The 21,783-nt window shown below is 33.8% G+C and overlaps 2 protein-coding genes across 2 annotated transcripts; both read right to left on the bottom strand.

The window, feature by feature from the left end:
- Positions 1 to 3,732: 3,732 nt before the first annotated feature.
- On the bottom strand, positions 3,733 to 8,632 carry LOC127084081 (uncharacterized). Its single transcript, XM_051024471.1, has 9 exons — positions 8,405 to 8,632; positions 8,211 to 8,316; positions 7,710 to 8,035; positions 7,469 to 7,574; positions 6,989 to 7,372; positions 6,625 to 6,701; positions 6,421 to 6,545; positions 4,827 to 5,138; positions 3,733 to 4,184 (listed from the first exon to the last, which is right to left on the bottom strand). The coding sequence occupies exons 1-9, from the start codon at positions 8,509 to 8,511 to the stop codon at positions 4,165 to 4,167; spliced, it is 1,563 nt and encodes a 520-aa protein (XP_050880428.1). The 5' UTR covers positions 8,512 to 8,632; the 3' UTR covers positions 3,733 to 4,164.
- Positions 8,633 to 14,625: 5,993 nt separating this feature from the next.
- Positions 14,626 to 20,912, bottom strand: LOC127084080 (general transcription and DNA repair factor IIH subunit TFB4). The gene is made up of 11 exons (XM_051024470.1): positions 20,731 to 20,912; positions 20,574 to 20,662; positions 20,203 to 20,473; positions 19,943 to 19,989; positions 19,276 to 19,313; positions 19,145 to 19,190; positions 18,894 to 18,956; positions 18,725 to 18,793; positions 16,353 to 16,429; positions 15,770 to 15,865; positions 14,626 to 15,154 (listed from the first exon to the last, which is right to left on the bottom strand). The coding sequence occupies exons 1-11, from the start codon at positions 20,759 to 20,761 to the stop codon at positions 15,088 to 15,090; spliced, it is 894 nt and encodes a 297-aa protein (XP_050880427.1). The 5' UTR covers positions 20,762 to 20,912; the 3' UTR covers positions 14,626 to 15,087.
- Between the last annotated feature and the right edge of the window lie 871 nt (positions 20,913 to 21,783).

Below are 21,783 nucleotides of genomic sequence, written 5' to 3'. Positions count from 1 at the left end.
TCACAATGGTCATGTGTGTATGCATTTAATGAGTGGTAAAGTACTTTCTGAAATGACACATCCACCCTCTAGAAATGTTCCTCCACCAAACCCTCAGAATAACCCTCAAGACCAAGGAGGACAACCAACCCAATCAACAACTAGTGGCGTTTTAAGTATTACATAATAAAAAAATTGAGAAGTTGAGTAAAACATGAGGTTGGCACGAAACAAGTCAAACAAGGAGATGGAAAACTTATCAAACCTGGTGTGGCGATGGAAAATATAATGGATGCATGGAATTCTATAATAAATTCTTCCACGAAAGAATTATATGCAAACTTGTTATAAATTTCAGGAATGTGTGTGTGATATATCTAGATTTGCTGATATATGCTGAGGGAACTATTCTGCATTAGGTAAAAGAGAATATTATTTGTGTGTGGATCGATCAGGTTCGACACTTTGGAAATACAGCAACTAACAAAGTTGAATCTGCACATGCTAGACTCAAGAATTGGTTAGGAAACAGTAAAGGTGATTTTTGTCGAGATTAGGACGTCGTGGACCAAATGCTCTGAAACCAACATAATGAGATACATACATATTTTGGTCGGAGCATTAATGTGTTGGAACACCGGTTTAAAGACGACATCCTTTATTCACAATTGGTTGGAAACATATCTTAGACAGCTTTGAATTTTATTTTTCAAGAAGCCTAGCGAGCTAATAAAATAGATTCAAACACCTAAAGTGTAGATGTACACTTAGGAAGACTTACGGTCTTTTATGCGTTTGTTTAATTTCAAAGAAGCTAAAGCTTTGCACTCACTAGACAAGGCCCCGTTTTGATGATGATGGTGTGACAAAGGATGATAAAACAAACACATCTATCATGACCAAGTGAAAAGTGATCCAAGAGAGATTCATGAAAACTGATGACATCATGAAATTGCACATCAAATAGCAACTGAGGAAGATTTCCTATCCAGAAACAACAGATTTGAAACCACCGTTGAAACCGGTTAAAACAAAGGGTGCACCTAAAAAGGTAAAATTGAATCAAAGTGACAACTCCATGAGACGGTCTCCTTCATATTTTGAACATGTTGACTCAAATTTTTCGGATTCTCCGACTCTAAAATCCCAAAAAAAAGTATTTTTGATGGTGCTCACATTAGCAAACCATCTCTTCCACCGTCGTTACCAAAAATAAAATTCATTGAAATGATTTCGTTTTTTATGCACAAATACATTGAGCAGATTGTAAACGTTGAAAGTGACGACAATTGTGGTTTTTGAATTATTTCGATTTTACTCGGTAAAGGAGATGAGGACCATCAATTTGTCTGGTGTCATCTTATACAAGAAATGATACACAAAGTTATACGGGAACAAAGTAAATTATGATACAATTTGCAATGCTCTTGTTTCTTGTCTTAGTGGTCCGGCTCCGTTTGACAAATGGATGCGCTTTCCGAAATGGGACATCTTATAGCAAGTGCTTATGATAGGGTGCGCATTGATTTAATACGATATGGTTTCTCATAAATATTTTTTTCACTTCGGGGTATTGCCACCTCAAAGTTCATCTGAATTCATCATGTGTATTAGTTGGCTATCAAAAAAATAACATTTTGTTCAAGTTTATTTGACACCAGAATGTCATATACCAAAGACATCACCGGAGTGAACGGCACATTTCACACAATATGTTGAAACATGGTCGAATCACTTTCTTGAAAGGATGGAAAAGTTCATTGAGTTGAGTGACATTGAACGACAAGCAAATAATGGGAGGTCGAAGAATGAGTCACCAATAGATTTAGATAGTGTTTTAGTTGTAATCTAAAATGTGACACATTTTTGTAAGTAACGCAATGCATAATGTCATAAAATTTTGTGGTATTGTTTGGACAATTTTTATTTTTGAAATTCTGCTCTACATAATCAATTGATTATGTTCTGCATAATTTTTGGATGGTTCTGGAGATGCATCTCTAGACACACCTAATTATTAAAAAAAATACATAAGATTATCCGGAGATGCATTTCTGGATAGACCCTTATTTTTTGGAGAAAAAAAGTTAATCTGGATATGTATCTCTGAAGTCTTTCACGCAGATATGATCATGTTTGTAAGGTCTTTATTGCTCTACAACTTCTATAAATAGAGTCTTTCATTCCATTTTCTTTACAAAAATCAGAATGACTACATATCCCCCTATTGTATTTGTGTATTTCAATGGCGCAAAATCCTCAACTTCAATTTCGGATCTGCGAGGACATACTTCTCGATGATCTGAAAACCAAACTGAAAATTCTCTTGTGATATCCAGAAAATCGAAGAGTCGTCAAGATCGAGTATCATTCACCCTCAGTTGACAACAAATAGAATATATGATTCATCATGTTTGAACTGAAGACAAATGATGATTTGAAGGTTATGTGAAGTATCTTTTACCGTTACTCAAAAAAGGGTCTGATTGAAGTGGATGCAACGATTCAAAGATCAGTCGTATAAGAACGTTGTAACGTCCTGAACCACTTGTTTTTGATAGCATGTAATGTTAAATTTATGTAATGATTATCCCTATAATATTTATTTTGATGTTAATTTACATTGATTTTCCATTCTATCATTGTTTCTATTTATTTCTGTTTTAAATTAACAGAGCATATTTCAAAGATGCATCTCCGAAAATCTCACAGACTAACAAATTAAGAAGTATTACGGAGATGTATTTTCGAATAAACCTTTTGTGCATACGAAAATATATCTTCTCACTATTTTCATCTTAATTGTTTGTGAATTTTTTAACGGTAGTGGAAATTCCCTGAAAAATAATGTATATATGGGATGAATTCTCTCCCGTTAAATTAATTTCTAGTGAAATCTCAACCCTTGTAAGCTATTAATTAATTAAAAAAATACTTAGAAGGTGAGGATTTTCACTGAACTTCGAGTGAAATACGGGAAACGGGAAACAGCCCTGTCCCATACTTGGTGGTAAGATTGGACTCTATACTTTCTTGTTTTGTTTCTTTTGCTCTGGCAAGCACTTTTCAGTATAAGTGAAAGTGATTATAAGATTCATGTAGTTGGAACATTTTACTTCTTATGGTTTTTGACACCTACATCTCATACTTAATCATCTCTTCAAATGTATTGGATTATCTGAGATGGAGATTTCTTCATTCGTTATAGAAGGTGCAGATCTATGCACTCAAAAACATATAACTCGCAGAAAACAAACATATGTGAACGTACAGATATAACTAATACAATTATAAACAGACCATAAATTGTCTATTATTCATCAATTCATAAGAAATCACCACACCAAAAAAAAACTTGAAATATGGAAGATAATATTGACTTTTTAAAAAATTCCTGTTCCCAAATTCTAATCCTAAAAAATTCTTTAGCCTTTTGTAAGTTATGAAAAGTTGTGATACCCACTTATTAGAATTGGTCTTACCTTATACCAAAACCCTATGTAGCATGTTCTTAACCAAATACCAAAACTAAGCCCAATGAATAGAGATTGTCAAATAAGTCATGTTCCTGTTTCTCCGGTTACATAGTTTAGAAAGCATGCATTCTTTATTACCAAAACACATTCAGATTCAGCTGACAGGATAGATACTTTAGCTTTTGATTCAATAAAACAGAAAGATAAAGGTTTTGAATAAAAGATCAGAGGTGCCCGGGTTTTATTCGCAAGATCCAGTTTTAACTAATATAATGCCTTAATAAATCAACTCCATCACAAGTTTAGTATTCAGTAGAGTTCTAAGCAAATTAAATACATGTTAAATGTGTCTAAATTTCAACAGATGCTGGAGTTTTCCATCACTGTTGATCACACTGCTACTTACTATTGAAACGAGGCGCTCTCACTGCAAAAGCGTTTACTTAGAACTTAAAAGGGGACAAAAATTACAAACTTTAAACCCAAGTGTCTCGGTCTTTAAGTTTTCCTATTCATAGACCAAGAGGAAACTAGTCAATGTTTCTGCAACTAGCAACTAGCAAGAAGAACTGGCTATCTGACACTCAAAAATTTGGAGAACAGGGTAAAAATATAAAGAAACACACTAAGATACATAACATTATACACCACCACTTCCTAATTAACTGTCAAGAATTCACCTTCTAATAATTGCAGAATCTGCCCGAGTTCAGTCACTGTCCTCTTCATCTGCATGAATGAGAGAATATAAGGACAACTATTTTCAAACAAGAAGAAAAAAAACAGAACACATACATGTTGCCAACTTGTCATATAAAAGATAATGCACCAGACAGATTAAGAGGTCTGTCAAAATTTGACGATAAAATACAAAGATCTAGAAAAATTAAATGCCTAGATACACCTTAAACTGAAATCTTTCATCGCCCATGAAAAACAAAAAGGAAGGGTGGAACAAAAATATTCTTTATGTTCCAGGAGTAATTCTTTTACCTAGAGATTATTTGTATTTACTATCTGTCATTATCTAGGTGTTCAGCATATTGGACCTTCTCAAAATTCGGTAATAATAACTAAAAGCAGATGTTTAAAATATGATTGTCAACAGTATTTAGATAGGGAAAATGGAGCTTAAAATAAAAGGCATAGCTCATAGATATAAAAGATGGGAATCATTTGACAGAACAATCAAGTTTGAATTCCTACTATCCATATTGCTTACCCTATCCAAGCAATTAATTATCACCAACAGACCACTTAACCAGTGCAAAAAGTACTAGAGAGCACATGATTCCATAATCTATTATGATTTCTGGTAAACCAACAAAACAAAAATGGTGTTGTGCCTTCAAATAATTTATATAGACTTACCAACATTAAAGTCTTCACTCTCACTTCCATCATCACTGCTATCCTCCTCTTCTTCCTCTTCTTCATCTTCTTCATCTTCATCACCTTCTTCACCTTCTTCACCCTCTTCATTATCCTTGCCTCCATCATCATTGTCGTCATCACTAACTTTGGTATCTTTGCCACTAGATTCCACAGGAGTCTTGGGCTTTGGGGGTGGAGGAGGCGCAAAACTAATTGTTGCCCTTCTACGTGTACTCGACACAATATTACTCGTATCAATACCCTCAAGCTCCTTGGCTCTTGCCTTCTTCCTATTCACTTCTTTGATTTCTAAGAAAATGAGAAAAGGGAAAAATATGACCAATAAATATAAAGATAGAATGAGACTATATCATGCAGTGCAGAATCTGGATTTTGCAACTTAATGCAACAGACATTAGATTTCAAATGACCCAATAAACAGGGACTATTACACAAACCTAACATCCTCTGGGTTAACTGAAACTACATTAACATCCCCTCTAAATTCCAAATATTGGAGTAACCTATCAAATCTCCCTGTTTTTGTTTTTCAATACATTCATACCCTCTCTGAGCAGCCATGTTTGTCTGAAACTACAGAAAACTATGTCCCCTAACGACAATAATAGAGAATGGCACTTGCACTTGGCAAACAACATAAATCAAAAAATGTCCAAAATTCATTTCTGGTTTGTGATGTTGACATATAACTCCACTACATGCATACCCAATGACCCTAAAGATATCACATAGATAATAGGACTAATCAAGTTTAAAGTATAAGGAGAAATATGTTCATAATGATAGGTTTCTTGGGTTTGTATTTGCAAAAATATGAGATATATTTTATATAGAATAACATCTTTCTAAACTTGTATACATCGCTCTATATATAAAGAAAAATTCAATGCAAAACATATCTCTAAATCATATCCTTAAATAAGGAACAAATCCTAAAAATATTCTAAGCAAAATTCAAATGTAAATTATTTCCTAATGATATCATATCTGGGCATATTATTCTCAACACATACTACCTTCGTCTCTAAATGTAGGACTCTGTTGACTATATCACAAAAATTAAGAAAGTCGGCAGTAGTATAAATTTGTTAATAGTTAATGTCTTTTTTACAAGTTTATCCTACAAGTTTAATAGTTAATGTTGTTTTTACAAGTTAATGTTCTCATCATAGCATTTACTTAAAGTTGTAGAAAAAGAGGTAAAATAATTTGGCTATGGTGCTAAAGAAATATTTTAGTTTAAAATCCAAGCAGAGTCTTATAAAACGGGACAAGAAAATTTCTCAAGAGGGTGCAATATTTAGGGAAAGAGGTAGTAATATATATCCACAAGTACTTCAGTTTAGTTTCTAATATATGTTTATTCAGAACTGACTGCACAAAAAAGTACCAGGATCAAACTGGAAAACAGGAAAACCTTTTTCAATTGTTTGGGTTGTGTGAAAGATAATTGGGCACAGGTGATAACTCCAGCTTCAAGATCTCCTTTGATAAATTAATGCATTTATCATTCCATTATAATGTAAATAATGCAGCTAAGGATCACTAACACGCAAAAAAAAAAGCTCACCCTTTTCAGATGGATTTGAAGACAAGCCTTCTCTAGATAGTATTTCCTCCAACTCTTTAATCAGTTGTTCTTCCCGTTTGTTGTCAGGCACCTGCTTGACTTTTTTATATATAACAGGAGGAACGCTGTGACAGAAATATATAAAATCAAGCAATCATCCTCAACAAAGAACTAGGACCATAGGAATCCAAAATATAAAATCACCTCATCCCACATGCTTTAATAACAGATTTCAAGTGCTCCACGCGTTTACTGTACACAGGAGCTGCAACCTGTTTCTTCTGAAGTTCAAGGAAAAAAGGATGTGATTTAATTAAATATAATTAATATATCTAATACATTTAAACTTGTAGAAATTGATAAATAATAAAGAATGTTGAGAAAAGCTTCACAAAAATTCACAGAAGAACACCAGTTGGGTATTTCATTATACAAGGAACTGGTATTCATATTCAGCTAAAAGATCATGGCTGTTTGATATATGACTATGGCCCTAACTTTTCAAATTATAGGAAGCATTTCAACTTGCAATCAGGAGTCTGTACATAATAATGAATAATTTAGTTACCTTGGTAGTATTCTCTGCTGATGAATGGGACTGATCATCGTCGGAGTTTTTTCCATCATCTTCGGAGTTTTTTCCATCATCTTCTGCATCACTATTGACTTCTGAGGCTGATTTAGCAGGCTTGGCCTTTTTCTTGCTGGGAAGATTGGTCTCATCTCCTTTACGCTTTTTGGGTCCAACAGGAGTCTGTGTCTTCCCTTTTGGAACACTTTTTCTTCTAGGTTTGACTTCATCTTCCTCATCCTCTTCCTTTTCACTCATTTCTTCTGAATTATCAGAGTTCCCTTCAGTACTGGCCTTTTTTGTTGCTTTGGAATCAGGTCTCTTCTTAACAACTTTCTTAGCACTTTTTGCAGGTTCCACAACTTCAGAAGACGATAATACCTTCACATTTAACGTAGACTCATTGAGCATCAAGTTGTGCATTTTCGTGCTTCATGTGTGCATCAATGAAACTTTTTCGTTACATTTTAAACTCACCTCGTCAAGCTGCTGCCTTATAAACTTCTTAAAGGGATCCAGAGAAAATTCATCAAGTTTAAGATCTTCCTCCAACAGTCGGCGAAGACCGCCCATAGTGATTTTCCTGAAATCAACAAATGAAGAGCACTCCATGTCATATCTTAAGAACTAGAACCAAATAAAATATTTAAATAAATAAATACATCACACAGAGAGAGGTCAGAAGAACAATGAACAATTGGAAGAATCAGCAACATACTCTGCATTATCCTTGAGGTATGAAGATCTTTTTCTAATAGCTTTCTTAATTAGAGCCTCGTTGGGAACTACTTTTTTTCCATTGCCTTCTTCTTTCTTAGACTCTTGTTTAACTCTCTTTTGTTCTTTAAGCAGACCTAATACAGGAGAATCCTCCATTTTCTCGTCGTCATCAAGAACATCCTTTTCCTCTTTAGATTGAAGTTCCTCCTTTTGTCCTTCCATCTCTTCTTGCGCACTTTCACCTTTCTCCCCTTCCTCCCCCGACACCTTTGGGGCATCATCATCACCAGCCTCTTCTACATCATCACCCGCCTCTTCTACGCACTGGCAGAAATATGCAGCAAAAAAAACACATTCATATACACACAAAAAAAACAACACTCTTCGTGCAAAAGTAAAAGCATAATATTGGTGAATTTGGTGTCATGCCCTAGAAACTAAAATTCATCTATACTAGTAAGTTAAAATTAGGGTTTTGAATAAAGAAAAGTGTAGAAACCTTTTCCAAACACTGCTTGATAAATCTCTTATGAGAATCCAAGGAAAACTCTTCAAAAGCCAAGTCTTTCTCGAGCAATCTACGAACACCTTCGTATGTCAAAGAACTGCATTGAAAAGCATAGTATTAGAAAGAGTGTTAGTTACTTACATAGTTAGAGAGAGAAGTAAAAGAAAAACAAGAGAGAAACAAACTCGGCTTGTTGTTTGAAGTGAGAGGCGCGAGAGCGAATGGCAGTTTGAATCTGAGACTGAACGTCGACGTCGTCCTTCTTCTTCTCGATTTGTTTGTCTTCTGCCATGGTTATGCTTCTCTTCGCAACTTCCAATTTATTTTTTATTATTTATTTAGTCTTGTTAATCGGTGCAGTGTGTTATTAATATTAGGGTACGGTTTCGGGTCTGCGCTGCAGAGTCTAGTCCGAATAGTTTGAATTTGAATACCCGTCTGCGCGTGGGTGTATATTGTGTTGTGTTGTGTTGTGCCGATACAAGATCCGAATTGAGGAACTAATTATATTTTTCTTTTAAAAGAAATGTTTCTTAATGCAAAAATCAAACTTAACATAATTAGAATTTTTTTTTAAAATAACCAACTTTCAAATTATATATCAAAATAACCATATTTTTAATTTATTTATCAAATTTATCATGTTTTAAGAGGATATGTCAATCCTTATGACACATGCATTAGATTTTTACACAAAGACATCACTGCAATTGATGCATACATGCAAATATAGGAGCATGTGTCACTGCATTGACACATGCATGTAAAAGAAATAAAGGAGTAGTCACGTGCAGTGGTGCATGCATGTAAAAAAATAAAGGAGTAGTCACATGCAGTGGCGCATGCTCCTACATTTGCATGCATACGCCATGATGATAAATGACGTCTATGTGTAACTAATTAAAGCATGTGTTATAAGGGTTGGCGTCTCATTTGTCGTCCAACTGAAACATAGTTAATTTCGTAAATAAATTAAAAATGTAATTGTTTTAATATAATTTTTTTATTTTAAAAAAAATCACATAATTCTATTAAATAAAATTAATAAAAATATTAAATTGAATTTGAGTCTTACATTTTATCTCATATATTAATATTTCTTTAACTTTTACTTTAACTTAAAATATGAATTTAAGTTATTTTCATTAATACTAACACAAAATAAAATTAATAAATAAATCAAATGTAACTTAAATTTTATAACAATAATTAAAATTAATCTTAAATACATGACATGCATATTTAAAACCATAAAAATAAGTAACATCGCACAATTAGTTAAATTTAAATTTTGTCATCCTGATGTCCAAAATATTCTCAAATATACTCCATTAGATCTGTTTGAAATTGTCAACGATCTTGTTTTTACGAAGGCTTGTTCTTCTTTGTAGTATTGTTGCAAGACTCAAATGAGGATCATTATATGTTTTAGTTGTTTTAGTTGTTTTAGTTGTTGGGATGTTGTTATTCACACTATCATAAAAGTAATCAAAATCACTTTTATACGTGTGTCGTTCATCTTCGACAATCATGTTGTGTAATATGATACAAGCATATAGGATATACTTGAGGGTTTTCATGTGTCAACCATGCGATGGGCCACGTATAATTGTAATTGAATATTGAAACACTACAAATGCTTGGTCCACATCCTTTCTAGCTGATTCTTGATGTTGTGCAAATAGTTTTCTCGTTTCTCCTTACGACATTGAAATAGTCTTGACAAATGTAGTCCACTCAAGATATATATCATTCGCTAAATAATATCATATATTCTATGGAATTTTATTGATTGGATATTACACAACGAAGCATGTGCTTCCAAAATATCGTTAAACATGTCGAATTGGTTTAGCGTGTTGATGTCATTGTTTGAACCTGCAATACCAAAAAATGCATGTCATACCACAAGTCTTGTGATGTCACTACTTCAAGCATGATTGTGGGTTTACCATGATCACCTCGATAAAATTATCTTTTCCATGCAACGGGATAATTTTTTCATTCCTAGTGCATACAATCAATGGAACCCAACATACCTGGAAAGTCATGTCACTCTCCCATTTGTAAAAAAGGTGTTCAACATCATTGTTGTTAGGCTTTCTTAAACACTTGGCCTCAAATACGTCATTCATGTCTCTTACAAATCTCTCTAAGAACTCAAGTGCATTGATTTCATAAATTTAAACATATTCATATACAATGTCAATGGGAGATCCATATACCAACATACAAACAACAACAATACATTTCTGTAATGGTGAAAGACCCAATTTACCTGTTGCATCAGCCCTCATTTGGAAATATTCATCATGATTTCTAAGGTTGGCTACAATTCGAAGAAATAAGTGTTTATGTATTAAGAACATTCTCCTGAATTGAGCATTTGTGTATACTAGATTTTTCGAGAAATAGTTATTAAATAGTTATCTATGCTTTTCTTCACAACTATGATCTATCATTGCTTTTCTCATTAGCCTAAAGGAATTGTCATATTGACGTTCTTTCTTGAGCATTGACATTAGTAGTTTTAATTTGTGTTGTCCATGAATCCCTCTTCTATCGGGTCTCATAAGAGTTTGTTAAGATCATTTGAAGTATTTTAATCCATTAATGTGAGAGAAGAATGAAAGAATAATGAGAGAATAGTGAAAGAATAGTGGGAGAAAAGTGATAGACGAATAGGAGAAGAATGATAGTATATATGATGTTATATGAATAACGACCAATTTGAATAATGACTCGTTTGACTAACGACTAATTTGAATAATGGCTGGTTTGAATAATGACTATTTATTTTGAATTAAAGTGGTATTAATGACCATTTTACATATGTGTTGATACATAACAAGTACTACATAATATTTCATTTTGATAATACTATAACATTTCATATTAACTAAAACCCTTATTTTTTTCAGCTTATAGAATATTTTTTATCAACTTCATGTTGACTATCACTCATCCTAGAAGTGTCGAACATGACGAATTGTATTGCTTTAGACTTTATCTTTTTCTTGTTTAATATGTTTTCTTCCTCCTTAAGTTATGTTAGTTTTTCCATTGTTGTTGTTCTTTTACTCATTGCATCATGCGCAACAGTAGAAGGCGGTTCAGTTGCATTTGCACTTGTGTTTTCCTTACCTTACCCTTCTTTTTTGTTATCTATTGTTCCATTGGACGTTCCATTGATGATGATGAGTTATACTTATAACTTGAAGGTGTCTTTGGGTTAGACATGATGAGTATGCCCCGCTATCATAATTCTATGTTCTTTTTGAAGAATTTTTCAGTTGATGCTCCCATTCACATAGGTTCATGCATACTCAAGATTGAATGGTGCACCTTCATCTTGAGCAAAAAAATAATGTTCAGTGACCAAGATATCTTTCTACGATATCCCATTTATTTTTAATTAACAGCTTATTTGTAACACCCAACAAATTTTTGAACTAAGCCATTTATTTGATGTCATCGATATTTTAATTGCCCGCATAGCTTTTCTCGCGACTATCCACGATACTGGTCATAATTGGTAGCGATTCTTAACCAAAAACTCTCAAAAAAATTATCAACTCCCACAATTGGATCCTTTGAAAGATTGAGTCATGATTGTATAAGAAGTGCATTGATGTGTTGATCATGCTAAGTATTTTTTTATGTGAATTTGTGTGATTGGATGTCATGGGAGAATTTGAGATGATGATGTTCATATATTGATGTTATGTATTAATGAGAAGCATGATGATTTGATGTGATGATGTTGGTTTTGATATTATGATATGTTGATTACTATGTGATTTATGTAACTTTAAGTTATGATATGTTTTGGGATTGCTAGAAGTCAAAATTTGGGGTTTGAGGTATGATGCGGGGTTGGAAAACAAGAGGAATCACACAAATTTGCGAAACAGAGCTTTTGGTTCTGGGAAGTTGTTGCGCGTCATAACATGTGTTATGGGAGGCCGTAGCAGCCCTTTGGTTTTTGTACTAGAGGTGTGTCAAAAGACGGGACTTTCTTAGGGAGTGTTACGTGTCGTGTTAGCCAACACAGGTAGTCGTAGTAGCTCCCTGGTTTTTTACCAATCACGTTGTTTCGTGTGTAACTTGAGTTCTGTGACTCCGTTTGAGGCGTGGTTCGAAGCGTTAGGTAGCTGGCGCGTAGTACTACCTTATAGTAATGCCTTAGAGGTTATATGCATATATGATGATGGAATAAAATATTATAAATGTGTAAATTGAGTTGTTTGGTAACTTTTTGTTGTTGTTTTGATGTGTTTGGTGCATTGGTGAATAAAATTGATATGTTTAAGAGTTGTTTGATTTACTTCTTTTGATGTGTGGACAATTTTTGTTTAATACGTGTATGAATTTATATTATGATAGGTATAATTACATAGCGTGTTTATTATGTTAAGTTGGTGACCTTTTGGCGTTGTATGTGGTTCGAAGGAGAACCAATGATGATTATTGCATATGTATGTATTGTTGCATTTCATGCACCATGGTGTACGAACTTTGGTTTGATGGTGTGTCGTTGGTTCATAAGAGGGGACCAGTGATGAGTTGTTGATTCTGTAGGGTGATCAGTGACACATTGCTAATATGGTTTGAATGGGAACCATCGGTGAGTGGACTAAATCGGTAACATATCTCTGATGTTCAAATTGGTACTACATGTATATGAAGTCAAGAAGATGATGCATTGCACACATAACTGCATTGCGATAGAGTCATTATTATAATTTGTGTATTATTTTGATTGATATATGTGTGATTAGTGATTGTTGTGGATGAATATAAATGATTATTTTTGCTGATTGTACTACCCTCAATATTTTATGGACTACTAACTTATGGGAATCAAGTTTTACCCACCTGTTGTTTTATTTGTGGTGTTCTGAACGTTTGTCGTACAAGTATTCATGTAGATGAACACTAACTATTTTGAGATGAAGGATGTCGTAAGGGCCTCTTCGTTTATTTACTATTTTTCAAGTCTTTTAGTTTTTGGTGTCGCTCTGATATATAACGCTGGGATCAGGTTGCTTTGTTACATGTTATGTTTTTTGAGATGTTTGAGTTATTTTATCAAGTACTTATGATGAGACAAAATAAGTGTTTCCTTTGAAGTTTCCGATGTTTCGCTGTTATTTAATATATGTTATAACTAGAGAAAGATGCGTGTTGTGAATGTGTAACACCGATGTTGTATAAAATTGTATGCTTTATTTTCATAAATTAAGGGTGTCGGGTTTATGGAGTTATAATTAATATTGTCATGAATCAGATCATTAGCCTCCCCGTCAAAACATAGACCACAAAGTTGACAAAATTTGCAAAACAGGGACTACAACATTGACAAAAAATGCAAAACAGACCAGAGAGACCACCACCATAGGAACCGAAATCAGAAATATGAATAACATTCACCATTATCAAAATCAAGTTCCACATGCAAAACTAATAAATATAAGAACCACTTACCTTGTAACGAACTGCAAATTAGACATTGTTGAAATTAGACAAAAGAAAAAAGATGGAGATTATGGAGAAGTTGGTCTTTAAGTTATGTTCTTCAATTTGAGCGACTTTCGAGCACAACCCCATGGAAAAATTGTTGTTTGGGTTTTGTTCTTCTAATTTAGCAACTACCGAGCATAACATCGGATTTGTTCATGGTTTCAACATATGGTTTAGATTTTGCATTATAAGATTTAGGAAGAAGATAACCTAACAAACATAATTGGGAATATATGTTTTTGTTCAATATCTAGAATTCACTTATTTTAATTCATTTGTATTTTAAATGTTAATAAGTTGTTATAAACAAATAAATAACATAATTTATTTATACGTTTAATAGAGTTTAATTGAAATACACTGACAATGTAAAGAGATTTTACACCATCAATTAATCATGGCCATTGGATATTAAAAGATATTTGACTTTTATTTTAAAAATCTATAAAGTAATACAAACGGATGATGGTGATGAACCGACAGTATAAAAGTTTTTACACTGAGAGTATATAATAATTAATCCCTTTTTAATATCCATTTGTAATTAAATATTAAGAAATTATTATAAATATTAATTAAAAAATTACTTGAATTGACTAATTATAGGTGTTATAATGACACGGCATCAAATGATTTGTCATGTCATTAAAATATAACCTCAAATCAGTAGAGACTAAAATTCAAAAAAAAGAAATCGATGGACCAATACATCAATTTTTAAAATGGAATAAAAGAATCAAAATTGCAATAAATCACAGAAATTCCTCTCTCTACCTTATATTTGTAATCATATACATGTTAGAATTAATTAATAAGAAAAAAATTCAAATGTTTTCCCGGTTAAAAAATATTTAACCGGAACAGCCATTAAAAAATTGAAATATTAATGAAAAGTTATTGAAAACTTTGATATATGAACTCTAATTTCATTGGTCATGTTTGGTATTCTAGAGGATAATTCATTACTATAAAGAATATAAATCGGGGTTGGAGACGAGACATTTGTTTATAAAGTCATCGTTTTTTTAACTCTTACACAACAAAAATTCATGATAGCTCAACATCATAAATGAATAGATGCCATCAAAGGGAAAGAGCTCAATAGACCATTTGAACATGCAAATCACAGCCTTTAGGATGCAGCTCCCATACGAAGAGAGCCTAATGTTGCTAATGTCATCCCGATGGATGATGATCTCCATAACTAACTTGAGTTCCCACCAGAAAGAGCCAAATGCAATTTGATGCCAAAATTTCAATATGCTACATATAAGGAAGAGATCAAGAAAGCCTCGACAGATAAGCTCCCTTGATGGACATGACGAAATAGGCGAGCCCAGAAACATTATTCAGCCTTTCTTTTCCGATTGTCTGTTGAGGCGGCAACAGATTGAGACTGGCCAAAAACAGAGCTGCAAAACGTACACAGAGGCAAAATAACATGGTAAGAGATACAGTTCAGTATCAAGTAACCACTTCCATTCAATGTTTGAGATCTCAATAATTGTTACAATTCTGAATGGTCATTCAATGTTTGAGAGATCTCAATGATTGTTACAATCCTGAACGGATGTTTGAGATCTCAATGATTGTTACAATCCTGAATGGCCGAAGCCAATCATAGTTTGGTCACTCATTATTCCATCCATGTGCATTCCCATTAGTGTTTCTCTATTTTAGTCAACATTCTACAGTTGCAAAATGTGAAAGGAATACGAGGTTGTCCAAAATATGACTGAAAACTTCGTACTAATTAGTAGGCACTGTTAAACTAGATACACTCTTTCACCACAGCTATAAAATTCAGCTACATAGAGGAAATTTGCTATTTGTATTAAATAGAAGTCTGATAATAAATTAATTGAAGAATATAATTGAAAGATGGAGATTTCTGTAAAAGTTGAACTGATTACAACAATTTACAAATAATGAACATTTAAATTCATTTGATGCATCATAAACGGTGAAGCTTATGGAAACAGACATTACAAATGGAATTATATCATTTTAGAAAAACAAACACTTACCTACAAGTTGAACACTTGTCGTGATGCTCACAGAATATGGATAAGCATACAGAACATACATAGCCCGTGTCGATTGTTTTCTTATGGCAGAAACACCTGAGCATTTCATACAATTATTCAAGTGAGGGTCTTGTAGTTTCTATTGCAAACAGAAGAAAATTCACCATACAAAAAGAGGTTGGTGCCCTCGGGTAATCAGGTTTCTATATTCAGAGAATTAAGGCTTCAAAAGTCTTGTTATAGTAGGTGATGATAAATATATTTCATATTGGTCAACCACAGGTTACATAAAGAGACTTCCCAAGACAAATGTCATTTTGTCTCAAAAATACACAATTTGATATCTTCACCGTGTAGAAGCAATGTAGAGAACAGAACCATAAAAAATGTGTATTTTCAAACCATCATAAATTTTTAAGGCAATAAGAAAATATCAATTGAACAAAAAGACAAACAAGTTTGATGATAGCTAAGCTGTAGTCAAAATGTTTCCAGCTTTACATGAGGGATGGAGAAATAGAGAGGGAAAATAAAAACGAGAAAACTCAAACAAGAAATGTTTAACAGCAAAGGAATAACTTACGAGGCACGGAAATCCACACCCAGAGATTTAGGAAGCCTTAAAAATGCACGAGAATGCAAATCAGTTGCAAACACTGCCTACATAAACAAGGTCACGTTAGTGTCAGAAGTAAAACAAAAAGTAAAATTGCAAATGCAATACAATAACCAGATCTCGATAAACAAAAAAAAAACTGACATTTGTGTATCCATTAAATTTGATATGAATCTGTCAGAGGCCAGGCATTAAAGTTTTTAAGTAGCGTATAATGGTTTATCATATTCTTTTACTTATGCATATATGCTAAATTACTTGGTTGTATTGTTGTTTAATATGACCAGAATAGCAAATTAATAGTTTCTTTCTCTTCTACATGGTACATACAAAAAAAGAACCAAATGGTTTTGAATGTTTTTTCTTATAATTTATGTTGAGCCAAAAAGGATTCCAGCAGGCAGTTTGTACCATATAACATACCAACGCATCTTTTAAGTGAAACCATGAAAGAACAAGCTCAAACCCCACACATCAGTAAAGGGAAAATGGTAGTCAATCCCGGATGGCGGCTGACCCCAAAAGTGGGATAGTGAGATAGCATATAGCTGGATGACCGCTATTTGATCATATTTTAGACAAATTACATGAATAACTATAAACACATATTTAATGTAAAATTAAACAAATAATTCAAAACTCAAAAGATTCATAAATCAAATCACAAATCACAGGGCTGCAAAGAAGAAAAAGAGGAACAACGTGAATAGAAGAAAAAGAAAAACAGAGGAAGGAAAAAAGAAAAACAAATAGAAGAAAAAGTTAGAACCAACCTGAAGAAAATGTGAATAAAAGAAAGAAACTAAGAAGAAGAAAAAACAACCATAAGAAAAAGAAATGATGGATGCAGACCGAAGAGCAGAGGGAGGAATGATGGTGACGGCGGCTGCAAAACGAAGAGCAGAAGGAGGAACGACGACAGCTGACACGGCTTTAGAACGAATTGCATAGAGGAGGGAAATGTTACACGTGGTTTGTGTGCTGGAAGTAGAACTGCCGAAGAAAGAAACAAAGTGCAGAAATGATGGATGATGGAAGGTTAGGGTTGAATAAGAACTCAAATTTGATGGGAAAACACAAATTTACACTAACAACATTTTAAACTTAAGGGGTAATTTCAGATTTTCAAAGGGGAAAAAGATAGTGGGCCAGAAACTGCTCCGGGCCGGGAACTGCTCCGCTCCCACTCCCGCTCCCTCCTATTTGCCCTATTGTGGCCGCTGCTCTGTTCTGCGCCGATAAGGCTCTTCTCATAGCGACCGGTCTCCAATCCACTATCCCGCTATGGCGCCACTATTAACTAAACAAATCGTCCCTCTTAAAGTATACTATTAAATACAGTTTTGACAAAAAATAGCTGCTAGGTTCATTATCGACTTTAAACTAATTCTATGTCAAACAACATATAGGGAAGGAAGACACGTCGTAACACAAAAAAACATTTCATTCATTTTCTTGTGTGTATACTAAAGGCATTCAGGTTGATAACCTTTTCATAATGACAACATTGTAAATTAATTATGAACTACTGAAAGTTTGATAAGAAGTTTTCACCACCTTAAAGCTAAGTGTGAGGTGGCCCTGTCATTATCTCATATACTCTAGTGATGGATATTAATTAAGACATAGGTTTGTGAAGAGATAACACTAGTATCAGCATTATATATTGGGAAATCCTAACGAGGCCCCCGGGGCACTCTTTAAGAACCTTAAATAGTAAGTTTTTATAAAAGTTTGTGCAATCAGTGCATTGGAAATTGAATTGTTTGACTTTTTTAAAGAATAATTTCTTAATATAGAATCCTTAAAGAGTGCCCCGGAGGCACTCGTTAGCAAGACCCTTATATATTTAGTCTTGCACTGTCATTGGGGTTTATATACCACAAATGTTTTTGAAGTCTAATGTTATATGCAGAAACTGGTTCCAAAAAAATGAATTATAAGCTTTCAGTAGTATAGGATTAAAAAAATGGCTTATTTTATACTCTTGGTCGAAGAAAATGAAGGCTAACACAGCTATATAAATATGGTGTTCGGATGAAAATAGAGAATTTGATGAATGTTAATATTAACTGACAACCACAGTAATTTAGTAATATATAGTATTTAGTTAAATATCAGTTTGCTGATAATGAGACTACAAATGTATTCAAGTCCTAGTATAGGATTTTAGCATTGCGATACACTTCTATCCCTCTTAATTTATAATCCACTTTTCTTCCTCCAACTACACCTAGGCAGCTAATTAATTGAAATATATGAGCAAAAAAATAAACTATATTGCAGATTGCACCATAGCCTCAAAACAGCCAAATGAGCCAAATAAAACACAAACTTACTGAAAGATATTGAAAAAGCCCATCCAATTGGGGAGGCTTATAATATATGCCACCAGTTATGTATGAAGCCTGCCATTCACACATAAAATAGAGAGAAATGACAAGAGTCAATAAATCGTAATCTGCAATACCAACTCATAAAATGTGTGGGTGTGCTTAATTTAACTACCTGCTGGAGGAATGCAGAATTGCTTGAATTGCTTGAAGCAATATAACAAGAATCTACTGGAACCTGCATTGCAAAAATATTACACAAAAGAACTGGCTAACATATAAACACAGGACATCCTTATGTGTTATTATATATAGACTTGTAATGTTTTAGTCTTGCTACCTAACGGTATGCACACAAGTAAAAGGCCAGGGTAAAGACCAATCATAAAGGAACAAAGAAAGAAAAAGTGAAGATTCAGTACATACTGAAGAACGCTGAGCAGAGAATATTGCATTCATGATTGCCACGTATCTGAAAAAGATGGAAAGTGTGATTTGAAGTGAAACGGCAATACAAAAATTAAAAGTGTAAAATGTAAAGATCATGAGGTAGGTACTGTTCAGGCCCATCGGGAGATCCTTGCAGACAGAGAATCTGTTCACAAATAAGTATACAAGCAAACAAAGTAACCATCCAAAATCTATAAATTAAAAATGAAATGGTAAACAAAGGAAATGAAAATAAAAGTGCAAGAAAAAAGGAAGAATAACTGAAAATACTAACAGAATGTTGATTTCTATAAAAGAAAAAAAGCAACTGCATACATATCAAGCATAAAAACAAAGATGGCCAATCATATAAGTCAACTTCCATGAAATTGTTTGAAAATCTCGTAATTGAAATTCGACTAGAAGTCAATAACCATTTATAACATAGAGCTATCCTAATCAACTTTGACCGCAAAACAGTTGTTAAGAACTCTAAATCTTTATTCGCGTCTGTTGTCACAAACAAGTGAAAGTAAACGACCCACCGATGCGAGGCTAAACACAACACATAGCATCAAATAATCAACGAGTTCAAAAAACCATTGCTTATAAGGAATGTGTTCGAAAAAAGCCAAAACGCCACAATATCAACTTTCATTCAACAGTCAACACACTGCACCTGAACAATGAACATCCTTTTCGCAATAACCATTCACCTCTAATATCACTATTATCAACCCACTAGGACTCACATAACACAAGAAAATACATGATTAGCCAATAGCGTAAACGCACCCGAGGCTGAGGATGCATTGGTCCTGATCGAAAAGCTCTCTGTATATCTGATAACCAAATCAGGTCAAACAAAATTCTCAATCGCCAGAACTCATTCGAGATTCAAATTCAAAATCACTTAGCATTCAATTCCCTCAACAGAAACAACAACAAAAACAACAGTTCCCAATCTCAAGCAATAATATACAAATTGAAAACCCTAACCATTAAAAAAGGCAATTGCATGAGAAAAATGAATAAGCATGCAGCAAAAAGGATACAGCATAGAGCCTTGGACAATGATCCAGATAAGAGTGACGAAGGAACGGTTCCCGGTTCATGAGCCTTTGTTAATTGCTTATCGTTAGCTATGAATTCGTCGAGATTGTGAAGAAGGTTGGAATAAAGTGCGGGCATTGTGCCGTTAGTGGAAGCATGGTTCTTATTAGAAGATGAATCGTAAACGTAGGAACATGAATTGCAACCGGTGGCAATAACTACGACTTGGTTGAGTTGGCCGAGGAGGATAATTGAATTGAGAAAAGCGAGAACCTGAAAAGAAAAAGAAAATGAAAATGAAATTGGGATAATGAATGAGAGTGTTTGGGAATGGGAAGAGGAGTGTGTTGTTGTTGTTGTTGATGTTACTTACTTGAGAGAGGAAGTCGGAGAAGTGGGAGGGGAAATCGGACCAGAAGAAAGGGTTGGTGTCGAGTGTGACGACGAGGAGGCTGACGTCATCTGCAATGGAAGGAAGATGGGTTAGTGATTAGTGTTGGAATCGGGGGTTGTGGGTTGGGGATGGGGACCTGTGTAATTTTTTGAAGGAGCAGAAGGCATTGCGTCGGCTTTCACTTCTACAATGGCACCACAGCACAGCGCAATGAGTAATAAGCAAAGCAATAGTAATATAGACCGAAGTTCTCAATATATGTGATTACATACTTTTATATACTTTTGAAGGAGGAGATGTAAATAATATGCATGTTTCATATTAGTACAAATTTCTAAATGGAACCAAAATTATTTATATATCCTCTAGTGGTAGAGATTAGGGTTATTTGTTTATTTATTTTCTTGCAGAAATTTAGTGATAATTGTTAATTCATTGATATGGCAAGGATCTTTATTGTGGGACTTTATGAGGTAGCTTAGTTAATTTGGTATTGTCACCATAATTTTTTTTTGTGTTTAGGATTAGAATCAGATAATCTAAACTCGTTCCAACCTTTTATTTATAGTCGTTAAGAGAGTAAAGGCCTACTTATGTTTGGTTAGGGTTAGTATTGTGACATGTAATTGTGAATGGCTACTAGGAATGTCCCCCTTCATAATGAGTGGGAGTGTAGAGTGGTTGCTTTTCCTTTCAGGCTAGGGTAGCCACATTTGGATGTCATAATTTTTGGATGTCTACAACCCCAAGCAAGAGGCATGCATGGGTGAAGTGCGTAAGAGCATTATTTCGAACCATCATCCTCAATCATGCGGTCTGTAAAGGTGGATTGCTTGAGTAAGGTTGTTGTGCTTTTGACGTGTTATGCTTTATTACGTGAGTTCAATAGTTACTTAGATTCAAATTGTGTTGCTTCAGCGACAAGGCTAGTTTTTACTTTCTACTGGGTTATAATTCTGAACTTTGCATATGTCTTTTAATGCTTATTTGTCTCATTCATGCCTTCACTTGATTTTCTTGTTTTTACCCGCCTTTGGGGGTCTTTCTTGAACTAGTGTGGTTAGTGTATTGATATTCGATCATTGCCTAGTGTGTTGTGTGAATTCGTTATTTTCAATATGTTTTCAATTTTGGGTGTGCCTATAAATATGATATTTTGTTACTTTGTTTCACATTCATTCTCTTATCT

This window comes from Lathyrus oleraceus, chromosome 5, assembly GCF_024323335.1.
Source record: "Lathyrus oleraceus cultivar Zhongwan6 chromosome 5, CAAS_Psat_ZW6_1.0, whole genome shotgun sequence".
Taxonomy (NCBI): domain Eukaryota; kingdom Viridiplantae; phylum Streptophyta; class Magnoliopsida; order Fabales; family Fabaceae; genus Lathyrus; species Lathyrus oleraceus.
Note: the sequence above shows the minus strand (reverse complement) of the source record. Positions and strands in the feature narration are given on the sequence as shown.